We start from the raw sequence: 17,724 nt of genomic DNA, 5'->3' as shown, positions 1-17,724 counted from the left end.
TCCTTGTAAACAGGCCCTAACTTAGCCATCTTCCCTTTTTACATCACTTTGAGATATTTACTCAAAAAGGAAGACAGGTATCCCAATCTCATTGCGTGAGCGCCTTTGTGCGTTATTGAGAAACAACGTTACATGATTAGGAGAAGTTTGTACGTGAATGTTACAGCGAATGTTTCGAATGCATTCAGCAACTAGAGATACGGAAAAAGAATACGGTAAAAACGACATCCCCGCTTCCTTTGCGTTATTTCTTATGTTGCTGTGGTGGTTTAGACAATTTTAAACAGATTGTAACGGGTCCTAGCTCCTCTTTTGTCCACTCTATATATCTAAAACTTGCTGAAATCGCTTTAAAATTCATTAAGCAACGCCTTATGTAATATCTCAATTTGCTACATTTCCAAACACCAAGAAGAGTGTTGAAAATAAGGCGCACAGCGTAGTATTTTTGACGAACTTCGAGATGTTTGGAAATGTGGTCAAACACTGTCTCGAATGGTTGACATATCCCCTCACTCATAACTAAGGAGAAAACGGAGAAATGATTTCATAAGAATCTATGCTCATTAGGATCAAATTTCCAAATTTAAATGTGACGAATTATTAATCATTTGAGAAATATGTGAGATCAATGAGTTCTAAAGTCGTAAGGAGCACATGGAAAGTAGCATAACATGACTTAAGGTCATTCCACTGAAATAGAACCTACACTGAGATTTTTGTGAAACTTTGCTTATTGATTGTTTATATTATAGGAACTTAAATTTTGAAATAAAAATGAGGGGTCCCCATGTTCATTTAGGAGCAACAGCACCTTGTTTAGACCCAATAAATCCTTATAATAGCACTATGATTATAGTCAGAACCTCCAGCAAGGAGAATTGACAGTGATAGAAGAAAGTTGCCTGCTGGTATCTTCAGACCTGGCATCTGGGGCTGGCTGTACCAGATGTCCTCTTTATTGCATTTTGGATTGTTGCAGTATGTTCTCACAATCACCTGTGTCCCATTTCCACTGGCCTCTACAGTAGGATTATCTGCCTTGCAGGTGCGGCACAAATTGAATAGAAGAAGCAGCTGAGTGAGGAAGACAATATGCTTTGGCTCTGTTCTGATGTTGGTGTTCTTGACTGACAACCTATAATAGATTTAAAATTCATTAACTGTAAAAGTTATGGAAACTATAACAATATATAAAAAAAATGTTCTCCTAAGACCACCAGTCATATAGCCAAACCACAAGTGTCATACTGTAATCAAAAACACTTATTTCATGAAATATCTGGACTGCCCCCTTCCAGTGTCATACCATGTTGTATTAAACTACCAGTACTTATTAATATCATTATTATTATGACGATGAAGATGATGATGATAATGATGATGATGAGGATGATGACGATGATTATTATTATTTTAATATAATACTTTTATTTATTATAAAAAAATATTACGGATTAAATTTTTCCCCACTATCCTCATTTTGTTATCCTCATCTGTTGCTGCAACCAGCAGCAACGCAAATCGTAGGCATTTCCTTTGCACGCAATCGAGAAACTACGAGTGAAGATAAGTGGAATTATGTTGATTTCACTGAGATCGCGGGAAATAGGTTCTGGAATTGATGTCACTAGTCCCATTCCCTCCGATTGTTGCTTCACTCGGACTTGAACCAAAATGGCGTCTTTTTAGGCGGGATTTTCCGCAGTTCAAAAAATCACAGAAAATTGAGGATTTAACCAAATTAAAAAATTTTTTCGAACGCATATTCTGGATAATACAAAGATTTATTTAAGAGAGAAACATTTTTAGGGTTTAGGTGCACTTGACATGAACATATCAAGTATCACAACAGTCAGATTCCTCCGTGTCATAACCTTGACTGCAAGGAATAAAACAGCGGACTGGAAGTGTAGAATTTGTAAATTCAATAATCTGTTTTTTGCAAAACGAGCTCTTCGAAGACTGTAACGATATGTAACTTATTTAATTTCTTGCGATTTTTTGACACTTTTCGAAGATATAACTCAATGCAGTGATGATTTTTAAACAGCGAGTGAAAGCCGAAAGGTCAGAATGTGGAATACTGTAAAAACACTTTAAACAATTGCAAAACAAAGTCTCGAAGCGTTTTAGCTTGTTTATACAGCACACGAGCCAGTGTTGGGTTGACAGACATGTCGCGTCTGTACAGGTAACTGAGGGTCCCCTATACCTGTTCTGAAAACAGTTTCATCTTTATGTAATTAGCCTTTTCACGCATCACAAAAAACTCGAAAAACAGCTTGACGTTCACAGAAAAAAGCAAGCAATCACGTTTCACGTAAAAATGCAAAGGCTAAACCATGTTTCACTTAAAAATACAAATTCTATTCCTGGTTCTAATACTTTTTTATTTTAGAATCCACGGTTTTTTGAGATTTTTGGGAAAAAATAGCACTGTTTACATGTGCTTTGATGCATTATTACATCCAAAGAGAGATGATCCTGTCCAAATAATTTTTGTTCTTGCAGCATCTTACAGAGGGTCTAGAAACACTAGAAAAGGTTTATAATGCAGACAGGTGCCAGGTTACCAAGCAATGAAGATGACAATATGAAGAAAATACGCAAACGTTATTCAGAAAGACAAAAGAGGTCACAAAAGAAAGCCATGTTAAGGGCCCATTAACCGATCTTTTCGAGCCGTTGCTAAGGAAAATTCAGTCTCATCTAACCTCCTCATTTTCAGTTAGTTCAGAGTTATTTCATGTGTTTCAACTTTTTCATGACCAGTTACACTAGTGATGACGTCATCAGGCCACGCCCGTGGTCATGTGACTAATACAGAAAAAATGCAAAGGCTCCCAGCAAATTACTTTCTCGGGATTTTTTTCATTGATTTAATATTTTAATTCAAATCCTCATTACGCTATGCATCGATTTTGTTTCATTTCTAAAAGGTCAGATTTTGAGAGCATTTCAAAATATTGAAAAATTCGTAATTTTCTGAAAAAAGCATGATTTCAAAAAAGGAATGCATAGCTATGTTGCTAACGTTGGCTTTAATCGAAATTCGTCGAAAAAGGCCGGATTTAATGAAAAACCGCCTTTCCTTTAGCATTTAAAGAAACCGGAAATGCGACCGATATCTATTGGAAGTTACCCTATCAGCGCGTGCGCAATTTACACTACCAGCGCACTTCGGTAAGATCAAACAAAGCCACACGGAGTTAGTTTTTCTCTTTCTATTGCTCTTGTTTTTCTGTCTTTCTCTTATTTTGTCTTTGCTTGCACTTTTACTTTGCATTTTGCGAAACACAAAGAAAACCATCTAAAATGTATGCGAGTTTGCAAGCTTTTGAGTTGTTTTTATTTTCCGTGCTCAGGCTGATGTAAGTCACCGGAAGTGAAATTTCACCTCCTTAGCAATGCGCGCAAGCGCGCGCATGAATCGGTTAATGGGCCCTTAACACTTTGTTGACATATCTGCGTAAATATATTGAAGCGATGGTTGAGCAGACGTCAGTAAAACTAAAGCTGGATAGAGTGTGGATACTGACAGAATAACTCACCTTTTCCGCAGAACCCTCAATTTTGATGCATCGAAATGGCGTCTGAAATTCGTCTGTAATAACCTTGAGACAGACTAGATTCTAGGCCCTCCTGGTTCACTGTTGCTGTTGTTAGTTCTCAGTCCTCCATCCGCAAGCACGTCGAATAGGCCGGTTTTGCATCTAGTTTGGTTTTACGAGCTTTATGACACTAAAATCTCCAAAGAAAAGTGAAAAATTATCCCCGCAAAGGTCATTGGTTCACTAATCACGCGAAAGTAAATGCATATTAAACGGATCACGAAAAAATTGAAAACCAGTTTTCCAAGGACTTACGATTCATGGAAAAAATAAATCCTCATTCACGCTTCACGCAAAGCAAAAAAGCCCATTCACGCGTCACAAAAAAAGTATAGGGGACGCTCGTAGTTGTGTCTTTGGCTTTTTTTAACAGTATGGGTCGTATTATAACCATCACTGTTCTACTTTTTGTATTTATATTTGATAAAATGAAAACTGGACCATGCCTGGCGGGTACAGGTCACCGGTCATTGTTTTACCAATACTGGAACAACCTTAAACCTTTACTAATACTAACCTTAAGCCTAAACATTGTCTTAGTGTAGTACTTAAGGCCTAAGGTTAGCATTAGGAAGAGGTTAAGGTTGTTCCAGTATTAATAAAACAATGACCCGTGACCTGTGTTTTAGACCGGGGGGACCATGCCCAACGTTGTTTTCGGGTGAACCTATGTATTTGTTTGTCAAGATGAGCATTGTTCAATAGGAATCGTGCTTGCTCTTGTATGTATACAAGAGAAATAACTGTGGTAGATTAAAAAAGATAAAACTTTAAAGATTTCCTGTAGTACGCAATACATTCTTGTTTCTTCAATGTTGAGGGCCCAATCTTGAGTGTATTTTTAAATTTAGCCTGCAGCGCAGGCGAGATTTTTTCGAGCGAGCGCTCACATCGTAAAAAGTTTAGCCGCCATCTTGAATTTTTCATGTAGTGGAAGACTGGGGAGAGAAAGAAAGTTTTACCAAGGGGGTGAATGGTAGGCAAGAGGAAGGATAGGGGAGGGGGAATATGGCGGTCTAACATGGCGGTCTAAAAAGGCGGTCGCAAGGTTGTAACGCCAACTCGCCCCAATAAGACGCCTGCACTGCAGGCTACTCCCCAATGTGCAGATTTCCAAGCTACAGCATGTCAAAAATGCAGCCTTTATCTACTTATTATGAACATACCCAAGTACTCGCACATAATGCCAGCTCTCTAGCAACTTCACTGGCTACCCATTGCTTATCAAATTAAGATTACAATTCTTAAACTTACCTTAAAATCAATTTATGGACTAGCATCATCTCATCTTAGTGACTTCATAAAAGTCAAGCAAAAGAGCTCATGCTTGTTACACTCTAATAATAGCCTACTATTAGAAGTTTCACAGGAGACAATGCACCCAACACTTGGCAGCAGGTCTTTTACTATTGCTGCACCAGCCCAATGGAACAGCCTCCTGGCTGACCTGTGTGTTGTCACATCACTTCAAGTGTTTTTTAAAAGCAAACTTAAGACATTTTTGTTTAGGTCAGCATTTTAATGTATTTTTAGTGTATTTCTTTTTTATTTCCCATTTATAAATAACTTTACCAATATATATTTGTCTTAGTTAGTCTTCGATGAATTTTTTGTAAAGTGGTATTGATCAGTGTATGTAAATAATGCTAAAAAAATTATCAAATTAATGCTGTTATGTTAAAACAGCATAATAGTCGTTAAAGAAAATATCCTTAACATTTCACCAAGTGTCATATTTTAGATTTTTGGACACCCTCATATTTTGCTACTCTCAAGCAACCTATTGCCCTTGACAGAAACTTTGGGGAGACTGAGTGCCAGCTTTTGGCACTAGCATTACTGGGGTTGTGGGAGGTGCAGTGGCCTCATGGTTAGTGTACTTGTCTCTGGATTCAGTAGCTATCATAGCTCACACTGGTTACCCAATTCATCACAGAGCTCCTAGTGCCAAAGGCTGACCTTTAATCTTCCCAAAGTTTCTGTCCATGGCAATTAGTTCAAAATGATTTGTGAGGTTTTGGTGTTCATGGGAATGGATCAACAACGTGTGATCCCAGATAATGCCTATTCCTCCCATGGAGGGGACTGTCTGATTTCCAATCCCAATGAGGATTATGGATATTTTCCCAAGAATAATAATATCTATTTGAACTTAATTCCTGCTGTTTCAAACTGTTTTTTCCTCAAGGGTTCCAATTAACTGGGTTCAACTGTACCAATATTTCATAACCAAAGAACACAATGCGCATAAGTCATTACATGAATGAGCTGGCTCCAAGAGCCCTTTGATTTAAATTGTGACCTATTAATTTACAATTACTTTGATATACTATTTTCTTACATAACTTTCTAGATGGTTGTTATTAACTCAGTCTTACATTCTTAATAAATATGTTTACACAAAAGGCTGAAGGCACTGTTTAATTGCCTGCTTAAAGGGAGTGCGCATACTTGTGCCACCATCTGGCATCATCAATTCAAGCGATGAGCACTCAAGAGCAGTGTTGTGGGGTCTAGGTGTTCCAGTAGGAGGGTTGGGATTGGCAGTCAAGTGGCTGTGAGGCAACCCAAACATCTCAGCCATCTGACAAACCATGGAGTACTTTGTCATGGCTTCTGTGCTGCTCCAATGCCATATTCCAGTCACAGAAAAATCGTTGATTCGTTTATCGGCAATGAAACTGCAGACTGCAGCAACATCATCCACCAGAGTGGGAAAACGGATTTGATAATCATCCATTTTGGCAGGCTTGTCAGTTTGCTTGAGGGCATCAAACAACACTAGAGTGATAGCAAGACAATAATTTTAATGTCCACTGTCAAAACAGGAAAGAATTCATATAAAATGTGCTCATAAACTAAAAGGATTTAGGTATGCCTACAGTCCTATGTATGTAAATTGTCAAATTATCATCGTAAAATACCAGGTACATGCATAACTTGACCTCAGCCACCAAAAGTAACAATATTGCTGCCCAAGCTAGGAACTCTAGATCTCCAGATTTTGGAGCTTTCAGGATACTGCTTTCAGTTAAAAATCCAATAGCAAAAGAGACAACTCTTCATCTCTACTCCCCACACCTCACCCATCCTTCTTGCCCAAGAACTACATGTATCTGTCAACTTTGCAGAACATCTTGTCTTGCATGCTAGAAAAATATATTTGTAGATCCCTCTAAATCAAACCACGTATCTTTTAAAATGGGTCAGAAATGATACCCTTTAGTACAGGTCATATCTATAAAGCATATTAGGAGGAGTACCTCCACACTAAAAGAGGTCATGTCCCCCTAGGCCTCGCACCCTTGCAGCTATAAAGTGGTGTCCAACTATTTTGCACACCAGACCCCAGTTTTTCGAAGGGTGGATAACGCTATCCACCGGATAAATCGCTGTCCAGTGGATGAGTGTTAGCAAAAGTCCGAAGGTGCCCGTACGCCTATCCTCCCCCTCCCTACCTCCCCCGGGATAACACACCTGTCACAGCACTCTCCTTAAGATACTCCACTTTTCCGTAAAGGATTGGAACCCGAAGGATCCCCCCATCGGAATTACAGGCCTGCATAACCTGTTCTCCTGCCAGCTTACTCTTGCCATACTTGTTCAAAGGGTTGGCTTCGTCGAGCGGTTTGTATGGTGGACTCGAGCCATCGAACACATAATCAGTGCTGATATACAGCATGAAGTGTTCCGGAGCCCCTGCATCACTGTTAAGCTCGTTGATTGCTGATGCTAATGTTTTTGTCACACCAACATTCATTTTCATGGAAGTTTCCTCGTCATTTTCGACAACGTCTGGTCTCCTTTCGGCTGCCGCGTGAATCAAAATGTGTGGTTTGAAATGCTTCACAACACGCTTTGTTTCGTCAAAATCAAGCAGATCGACCTTCTTTAGAGCATCTGTAGCTCGAGAGTGAGCCAGTCCCAACACGTTCCACTTATCAGAGTTGGAGAATTGGTTCATAATGGCCCGTCCAAGGAGGCCAGAAGCTCCGGTGATAAGGACGCGAGGTTTGGCCGCCATGTTGAATTTGAAGTGGTTACCAGGTTACCCGTCTACAAGAATGTTCCACGTCAAGAGGAAAGATTGCGTGACGAGCCCAAAGTGTCCTCGCAAGTGAACATTTGACTTTTCAGGGGGAATGGGCGATTTTGAAAAGAAAAAGCAGTCTCCCTCAAGCATACTTGTACCGAGAAAAATTCACAGTTTTTGTCTGTCCGTAATCTCCTTATCGCGACATCGATATGATACTCACGGTCACGCGTTTACCGCGTGATTCACATTCACCGCGATATTCATGGTCACGCGTTTTGTATGTGACATCGACCAAGATGAGGTCACTGTGATAAATGCTTTATTTTTTGCTGCTACCGGCCGTACTGACGGGACCCAACAAGGTCGAACCAGCTGCTCACGGTTGCAATTCTTGGCTTTCAGTTTGGACTCTATCATGTCGATCGCGTTATTGAGTTTTCTACGTTATAATCGGTCTTGCTTCATTGTTATATGCACAAAACCACTGCCGAAAGCATGCTACATGGAGGAAAAAAATATCATGTATTCACACGCCCCGTGAAAAACAGAATCCTGCACCAACATCTACATTTTTAACCCGAATATGCTATCAGGACGGTTTGCAAGTAATACGAACCGTCCATGAAATGGTTAAAAATGCACGAAAATGCATGAATGGGTTAAAAACAAAAATAACAATGCCTCTACCAAATCAACCCAAAGTCAAATGGTTCACCCCTTACTGAGGGCCGTCGATAAAACCAGGAACATGGAACATCCCGGAACATCGAATAATTATAATAATTATGCGAAAAATATGTAAAATTAAATATTTAAAAATTAAATCAAACAAAAATAAACTGGTATCAGTTTGGAAAATAAAAATAAAACAAAAACAACAAAAAAGAAGGAAGAAAAAAAGTAAAATGAAAGTGACTGCAATGAGTGAAGGCTAACAACTAAGAAGAATAATCCATTTCTTCCAGTCGTTCGCCGTCAGTCTAATCACTTGACTGTCCTTTATTCCCAGATGTCGTTCTTCACAGAAATCCAAGGTGGTGGCGTTCGAACTCCTTAATCAGACCTAAAAATATGGGTACACGAGTGTGATTTCTTTATTCAATTCATTACGTCGATACAAAGATATGTGTGAACACGATTTCTCATGAAGAAATAGTTTCTCCATGAGATAGAAAAAGAAACTCTTCGGCATTGAGTTTCTTGTCTAAACTAGTTCGAACTGCGCGAGCTCTGATGACAGTGTAAACAAATACAAACACAAAATTGGCGACCCGCGCGCTGTCTTGCAGGGTCGCTGTGCAAAACTTTATTGTCTCAAGAAATATTTGTTACAGGTGTTGGCGATCTGAAATTGAATTCTAAGTGTCGCCAACAGTTCAAACGCATTTCTTAGAAAATGCTTAGTCCAATACAAGTAATAGTTAATTAATTGAAAATACTTTTACCGCTAGTTCAACTTCACGTGCAGATCGTTATCGGACATTCGATCAAACTTAGTTTTCCATCGAGCCATTCGAATGCCACCGAAGTAGACCAGTGCGAAATACGCGCGTGAACGCGCTACTCTAATCTTTGATTACTACTAGTTAATAATAGCTTGCTTGTTACTTGGGCTTTCGGAAAAACCGAGTCTGCACTTGGTGGGTCATAGTGCCAGGCGCTCCTAGGGGAGCAGCGCGAAAACTGGGGATAATAAATAACAGCATGAGGACGCAACAGTGACAAAACTATGGTTACTGACTTAACAAGCAACTGTATGATGCTCAGACGAACACCTCAGATGTTGAAGAAATCAGGGATCAAAAAAGGAGACGCAATGAATTACCTGGCATTCATCGTTTAAATCGTCCATGTTTGTGTTGAAAAACAGACTGCTGTAAAGCGACGTGGCGCAATTTGCGGGAAAGAAGAGGAGCCTGCACTCATTGTGGTCAGTTGAATGAAAACCCAACGCTCCCTACCCCGCCCCTACCGACTCCCCTATCCTCAATAATAATTTTTCATATTTCGAGCTGATACCAGTTTATATTTGTTTATTTTAGTTTCGAAAATTTAATTTTACGCATTTTGTGGAACAAAAGAGAAAATTGTGAGGTATCATGGCTACCGCACACGATCTCAACAAGGAAATTCAGAGTTAGCCAACATCAATCACCTTAGCTGATACTGTATAAAGGAGCGAAACACAGTAGGCATAGGCGTACGAGCTGGGGTGAGGGGGGGGGGGGGGGGCGGGGGCGACGAGGGGGGCTGCACCCCCAGCTACAGAAATTATGTGATTTTTCGGGCAAAATGCTCATGATTTGGGCAACGACACTTGAGAGAAAGCATAAAGAATGCTGTTGGCGTGATTTCCAAAACTCATGAATAAAGTTCAGTTCTAGTTAGTTACTTTACTGAGATTTTACTCGGATTGAGACTGTTGATAGAGCATGACTGATTGAGTGAGTACGCAAGCTTTGAATAGAACTATTTTTGGAATTATAGCAGTTTCATTAGATGTGGGAATTGTAAACGTTTTTTTTTTTTATGCATTCGGGCATTGCGTAAATTTTCCGTCAAGAAGGTCACCACCCCCCAATTAAGTCCGAAAGTGCCCAAACGCCTATGACAGTAGGCTGGAGCAGCTGGAATGCAGCGAGGGTAGTAGTCTGGGACATGAGTACATGATTAGTCAGCGTGAAGCCTTGCGCGCTACTCAGAAATGACTACGTCATTTTACGTGTAAAAATGGCCATGTGGAGAAGATGATCGAGAAAGAGCGAGAAAAGAAAAAAAAAAAACAAAGAACGGCAGATGGACACTCTTTTTTCACGCTTTTCCGCCCTCGTACGGTCATTTTCCCATTTGTGCGGTTATCGTGACACGCTCAAGGAAATAAGGGCAAAAAATAAACTTAAATAAACGAACGTGCTTGGCGAAGTCTTCACGGACCATCACAGAGATGCAAAGGGTTATGTCACCTGACTCATTCCCAAGTCGTCTTCGCGCGCTGTATAAAGTTGCAGGAAGATGACTGGGGACGAGTCAGTTATGTCACCAGCTAAAAATCACACTTGTATTTCAAGCGGGAGGAAAGTGAATTTACCGCTTAGAGAAACTACCTGTTTACTAGGTTACACGGAATAGCTAAATTCTGTTCAATTAATAAGACCAAACTCTCTTAAGGAGCGAACATTTTATACAAAAATTCCTCGACATCGCGAAACACGTGAGCGGCGTAATGCACTGGATCAGTTTGTGACCAAGTCCCGGCAGGATACGAATCGCTGATTGGATAAACGTCGATGGCGTCAATACCTGCGCGGCACATGGCAGATGTGGCGTAAGTATTGTACAGTTGCACACGTGGGAATGTTAAAAATCGGCGAACGTCTTTATGCGGGTTTGGAAATCGCTCCCTGTTAAGAGCAGTCGAGGTCTTCCATATGAACCTTTCTTTGAAAGTGTTGGTATCGTTGACAGTGTTTCTGTGACTTTTGCCTTCGTTCACCAGGCTAATTAATTGATCAATGATGCGTTTATAGTTTGTAAAGTTGACTGCAGCGGCGAAATGTATTCCCATGTTTAGTAGAAGGACACTCTTTTCATTCAGGAAAGGATTATACAATGTCTGCAATAAGAAAGCCAAGCGAAAACTGACGATCAAACAATTCCAAATTACGTGGAACAGTATCTTATAACTATGCTGATTATATAAGGATATCAGCAGAGTAAAGCGAGGGTACTCTCACGGCGGGCATTATGCGTAGCCTTAAAAACCGGATGTTACAATCAATGCTATAAACTCAAGTACTTCTACTGTTTCGCGGCCTCGTCCTGAGACCGTTGCTTTCGTTTGAAAATTGCACGAAACAGAGTTGACTACTAGGCCTATATTGTTACATGTACATCGGCAATCGTACACGGTTACATAGTAAAAATTCTGCGGGATGAAATCCTAACATTTTAATCCTAAGTTCTTTGAGTTAACATTTGGCCGCCAACATCTTCTGCTTCTGTGAGCTTTTTTTTTTTTTTTTTTTTACGGTTTTGCGGCTTTAACCACGAGAATTAGGCCCCGAACACACTAATGCGTTTTCATTTGAAAACGCAAAATTTTTGATAAGTTTTCGTCCGTCATCCACATTAAAACGACGAAAAACGTTGATGAAAACGGAGGCTATTGAAAACGGTTTCGAAAGTGAAGTCTTTTGCAAACGCATCGTTTTGGAAATGTTCCGTTTTTAGTGTGGAGTGGACAGGTGAAAACGGAGGCTTTTGAAAACGGTGGCGAAAAAAGGCGTCCTCCACTGTTGCTTCCATCAGCGTTTTCGGGCGTTTTAGTCAGTGTGGATGACAGGCGAAAACGCGTCAAGTCTCCGTTTTCGAATCAAAATGCATCAGTGTGGACAGGTGAAAACAAAACGAAAACGCTAGTGTGGGCGAAAATATTTTGCTTCGGTTTCTTCTAAATGAAAACGGAGACTTTTCAAAACGCATTAGTATGGTGGGGTCCAAACTCCCCTGTGATTCATACACCCTAGATTGTAATTGGCGTATCAAGACCCGTGACAATTTTAGCGCCAAAAATTCAAGTGACATAATTTGTAATTTACATGAAGTAGGAAAGGACCAAAAAAAGTACATAAATTCAGAAAGGGAGTGGAGAACAGAAGGCTAGGACTTACCATTTTGATGTCTCTTATAACTCGGTCGTGGTCATAATCAATTCCATCCGGTAAGGGTTCCCTTGGTGACGTGACACCGTCGCCCCAGTAACCGTGCATGTCGTATACCCAGTGATAGATAGGTTGACAGGCTGTAAATATCGTTTTGCAAAGACTCTTATAAGGACCGGAAGACAGGGAGCTACAAAACACGTTCGAAACCGAATCTCCAAAAGAGAAGAAGGTGCCTTCCTTATTTCTCCTGTCATTCTGTGCGTCTTTTGTTGAGGAGTTCAAACAACTTTGTTCAAATTAATATGAACTTTTTCTTGTGGCTTTACTGAGATGTGTAATAGACCTTTTTATTATATGGCTAGCTCCGTGAGCGGGCAAGATGAATCAAATCCTGCGCTGTGATCGGCTACCCGAGCGGGCAAGATGGAACTATCTTGCCCGCTCGGGGCTTCCCGCCGTGTCCCGCCAGAAAAATTTCCCCGAAAGCCATATAATAAATCCTTTATTGACCAAGCTTGTTCGGTCAAGATGGCCGGATATTGGCCTCGTCCTTTTTTGCGAGTTTATGGAGCTCGACTCCGCCTCGGTTCATGAACACGCGAAAAAAGAACTTGGCCAATATCCAGCCATCTTGACCTCACACGTGGTCAATAACCCATATTTATCGATACGGCGGCCATTTTGTATTCCATTGTTTCAAATGGCTATTATGAGATGTTTAGGGGGCAAATATATACTACACTGTAATTAGCCCCCTGAACATCCCATAATGTCTCTCTAATCAATAGAAATCAACATGACCGCCTTGTCATTAAAAAGGTCTATTGCTAGTCATTCAAGAACCATGGGTCTCGCAAAATTATCGTCAAATTTTACGGGTATCGTAGTCTCGTTTTCTTTAGCTGTTATGTGCGTCTCGCTGTCTCGATTTTATTTTTCACAATGCTGTCTTGGAGTCTCAATTTTTTCAAGGTTAAGCTAGAAAGTCCCTAAATCCTGATTAATTTGTTTGTTTCTTTGTTTTGAGAAATGCCATTCAGCGTCTCTACCGGTCACTGAATCACAACAAAATATTTAGCGAGACTGAAAGTATAAATGAATAACTAAAACAAGAAAGCTAGAAAACGATAAAAAAGAATAAAGAACAGAAGAAGGAAAGAAAAAGGTAGATCAGAGAGAGAAATCAAGTCAAGTCAAGTCATCTTTATTTAGGCAGGGTAGACCCATCAGCCATAGGCTGATATCAAAAGGGGCCCCGCGTAAAATTAAGAAATGATGAAAGGAAGCGCTATTGACATCTCGATAGCAACTGATTGGTTCAGCAAGGTATAACATTTGAATGTATTTTAAATTTTATACACATTTTTATAGTAAGAGAACACTTTTTAACACATGCACTGGTTGAAAAGAAAAGCAAACCTCTTGTACAAAGCGTCTTCAAGATGTCGTTGCAGTTCCTTTTCGCTAATTCTTTTTGTTAATCAAACCTTACCTTTTATATAAGGCTTCCAGTGGCCATTTACCCATCTACCAAAGCCATCCCAGAGCATTGTTCCACACGATGAGTCACACGTGTATTTTTTTTGTTGACTTTGAGGAAACCTCTTTCACCAAAGCATCAACTGATAACAAACACAGAACAAGAAAGAGAGTCGAGCCCCGTTCACACTACGCCGAAGAAATTTGAAAATGCAGCCGCGCTATTTCTACGGTCACTGAGGCCTACCGTCCACACTGATCCAGTCGAAAATGAAGCTTTTCGAAAAGTTAACGCTCTTCAAACCTGAGGAGTTTTAAAAATTAACGTCGGCTTTGCGTTTTAATGTGGACGGAAAACATTTTGAAAACGGAGCTTCTTGAAGACCATCAATGTGATCAACCCAAACACTCCAGCGTGCACTGGCATGAAGCTTTTCTGCCGCCGGTGATTGTTGCGTTGTCAAATTTCTCCGACGTTGTGTGGATGAAAAATATTTCATGCGTTTTCGGACTGAAAACGCCGATTTTCAAATTTCTCCGGTGTAGTGTGCGTGGACGTGGCCTTAGGTCACAATGACAGCTCAAAATTAAAATGTTTGGAATCTTGAAGGAGACGGGCGAGTAAAGTAAAAAGATGGCTACCACGATCAACTTCGTTGCCAGAGCTTTTCCTTCAAAGGAAAGGTGTTGGGAACTACAATAGGTCGGGCCACTGCTGTCGTACTCCATGAAAACATCTTTGCAGTGCGCGTCATACTATTATAGATCTCGCCTCGTACTAAGTTTTGCACGGATATACTGAAACAGCCCTTCTGTCCCTATTTTTGTCGCATCTCTCCATTTTCAAGCGACAGACCAAACTGTTTTCTCGCGTTTGCTTTCTTCTCGTTTCTTACTCGATAATCTAGAAGCGAAAGAAAAAAGTGAAGAAGGCACTTCTCTGTAATGAACGAGAAGCTTGTCTTTGTAATCTTGACTTACTGTGTCTCTGGTTATTGTCCGACGGCGGAACATGAAATGTCACTTTCTCTCCACCCTTGAAAGGAGCAATCAAGAAAGGCCTATCTCCCTTCAGAACACCATCCGGCTGATTTTTTGCCTTGGGAATTACCTGCAAGTGACCAGAAATTAGAGCGTTGAAGGAAACCACGACGGCAACGGCAACAAGAACGCCACCAAACAAAAGGTTTAATGAGTAGAACGGATGGCTATTCACGTCCGTTGTAAATATTTGTACATTTCTTTGCCGTCCTCTGCGACTCTGCATAACAAGAACGTGAAATGACCAATTCAAGTTCTGCGTATTTTGTAGAATGCGAACGACGGAGCCTAATTTTTCGTATTTTCATCTGGAATCAGTGAACGTTACACATTTACCTTGAGTAAGTTCTGAGACCAATAGGCGCGCTGAACAGATCTAGACAACTGCGAAATTCGAAGGTAAAATATAAATTTCATTTTTGCGCAAGGCGTTCGCCGTCGTCATTGCTTAAGCTTTCTTTTAAAAGGTAACTTGTTGGGAGAAATTAGAGGGATTAATATAAATTGAATGTAGATAGGATTGAGATCAAGCAGAAATTTCCTGCGATAATTCATGTTTGTTGATCACATATGCTTACCTTTCTTAAACCAGAATGGTGGTGGGTCTTTGAATCCACTACAGAGACTGTAATCCAGGAAATTTTTGCCTCATAATCACCATCCTCAATAATAAGAAATAAAACTTCATAGGTGCCTAAGAAATTAGTAAAAGCAAGTCTTCAGTGTCGGTAGAACTTGCATAATTTAACATTTTATTTTGGCCTTCAAAAGAAATAATTTCAGCGATTGAATTGAAGACGTTGTATATCATAACGTTCCAAAAAAAGGTTAGTGCTGCTCACAAGAGCTGAAAAAGCTCTGATTCGCATTTTTTTTTTTAAAAAATCATATTATTCTTGTTCTAATCAGCTAAGAAAATGAATCGGCAACTCAGGTGGGCTAGCTTTCGAGCACGAAAACAACAACAACAACAACAACAACCTCAGGTGGGAAATTTTTATCTAGGGGGTCACCATTTTTGGTCTGACCATTGTTTAAAATTCCAAATTTCATAGTTTTCACCTAATGTTGATGTCCCCTAAGAAAGAATGAAGGGTATGACGTGACGTCATCAACTGTGGCGTAATAAGTTTACATTTACTAGCTGTGTTGAAAAAAAAAAAAAAAAAAAGAAAAAGAAAAAGAAAAGAAAAGAAAAGAGTTTCAGGTCCTCTGTTCACTTGAAAAGTTTGGTGACAACAAAGCTGTAAGCCATAAGTGTAAGAAAGAGTTATAATGTTATAACTATAAATTGTAAAAGTTTTATAAACCAGGCTCAAAGTCGAGAACATAATACCATAATTGGAGAATAATGCAATTATCAAATTTTGTAACGTCTGCTTATGAATAAACACCATAAGTAGTTAAGTTGTAAATCGTATATCCCTGATGTATTGAACATAAAAATTTTAATAAATATTTCTAGTAGCAGTGCTTTTTCGATGTGAGTCCCACTTTTTTACTCAGAGATTTTTCTAAGAAGGGCTTCCACCTTTGCACTTCGGGTGCTTTTCCAATTGGGGTCCTTTCCAATAATTAATTACAATGTAAAAACTAAACAAAAAAGTGCTGTTACGATAGAAAGAGATGTTTGCTCAACGACGCCTGTTTTAGACCTGATTCTTAAATCAACGACCGATGTTAAAGGGATTGTAAAGGGTTTTTATTGATGGTCCTATCGATAATGATGAAAAAGTAGCTTCTTCTAACTTGAAAAACAAACCCAATTTAAGTCTAGAGTGTAAAACCATTTCCTATTTAAGACCAAAATGGCCACAATCGATATCCTATTTCTGATGAAAACGCTTCCGCCCCCCCGCCGAAAGAAAAGCATACCTATATAGCCCAAAATAATTTAGTACACTCTTGGGCCTTGTTATGTACTAAAGTTACCCGTTAGACCTCCCTTCACTTCTCTAATTCATAAACGTTGTGTTTGTTTGTTTGCTCGTTCGTTCGTTTAGCTAAATTTCTGACCAGCATGAAAGTCCGCGGGTATATTAAGGGCTGGGTCATCTATTCCGTAGTCTATACGGACCCTCTTCTTGGAAATTAAATGCTAGCCTTCTAGAGGATGAGAATTATGCCGCTAAAATAAAGGGAATGTATAAAGGGTGGATCGAGGAATGTAAAGAAAGACCCACGAGTTATATGGCATTATTTAAAATGCAAAATTCGATACGAAACGATTGTGTATAGCAAAAGAAAAGCGAAAGAAAGAAGAGCGAAATGAATCTAGAGAACAGATTAAAAGAAAGCAAAAACAAATGCGATGAATATCCAACAGCTGATAAATTGAATGACCTTGAAATTCTTCAAGCAGAATCTGATCGCCATTACGAATATATAACTCAATGAAAAATTATTAGATCCAGGGTGAATTGGTAGGAGCAAGGAGAAAAGAGTAACAAATACATTTGGAATTTAGAAAATAATAAAAAGAAAAACAGTAGCATGAGAAAAATATGTGGTAAAATTTCTGTGCCACGCTCTATGAAAAAATCCCGTCTACTCTGGGCGAAGATTCTATGAATATTTTTCTTAGTAGTATAAATAATAAGAAGTTATCTTTTGAGCAGAAAAAGATCTTAGAGAAAGAACTTTCTCGAGTTGAACTCTTTAACGCGTTAAAATCCTTCAAGACTGAAACAAAACACCAGGAAACGACGGATTGACCTCCGAACTCTATTTAGCCATTTTGGCATCTTTCAGCGAAACATCTTGTAGCATTTTTAGAATTCTCTCACGTCCACGGCTAATTGTCTATTTCTCAAAAACAAGCATTGATAATTCCTCTGGAAAAGAAGGATAAAGATTGACGGTTTATCAAAAATTGGCGTCCTATCTCGTT

The 17,724-nt window shown here is 39.6% G+C and overlaps 2 protein-coding genes and 1 pseudogene across 2 annotated transcripts; all 3 read right to left on the bottom strand.

Moving 5' to 3' along the window:
- Positions 1-57: 57 nt before the first annotated feature.
- LOC145467286 (uncharacterized) lies at positions 58-4,897 on the bottom strand. Its single transcript, XM_081450829.1, has 4 exons — positions 4,869-4,897; positions 3,555-3,617; positions 867-1,138; positions 58-191 (listed from the first exon to the last, which is right to left on the bottom strand). The coding sequence occupies exons 1-4, from the start codon at positions 4,895-4,897 to the stop codon at positions 58-60; spliced, it is 498 nt and encodes a 165-aa protein (XP_081306955.1).
- Positions 4,896-7,638, bottom strand: LOC145467868 (methionine adenosyltransferase 2 subunit beta-like). The gene is made up of 2 exons (XM_081451476.1): positions 7,092-7,638; positions 4,896-6,395 (listed from the first exon to the last, which is right to left on the bottom strand). The coding sequence occupies exons 1-2, from the start codon at positions 7,636-7,638 to the stop codon at positions 6,010-6,012; spliced, it is 933 nt and encodes a 310-aa protein (XP_081307602.1). The 3' UTR covers positions 4,896-6,009.
- A 3,112-nt stretch (positions 7,639-10,750) lies between these two features.
- Positions 10,751-15,887, bottom strand: LOC145467285 (uncharacterized; annotated as a pseudogene).
- Between the last annotated feature and the right edge of the window lie 1,837 nt (positions 15,888-17,724).

This window comes from Orbicella franksi, chromosome 14 (genome assembly GCF_964199315.1).
Source record: "Orbicella franksi chromosome 14, jaOrbFran1.1, whole genome shotgun sequence".
NCBI classification, from domain to species: domain Eukaryota; kingdom Metazoa; phylum Cnidaria; class Anthozoa; order Scleractinia; family Merulinidae; genus Orbicella; species Orbicella franksi.
This window is presented reverse-complemented; position numbering and strand designations above follow the sequence as displayed.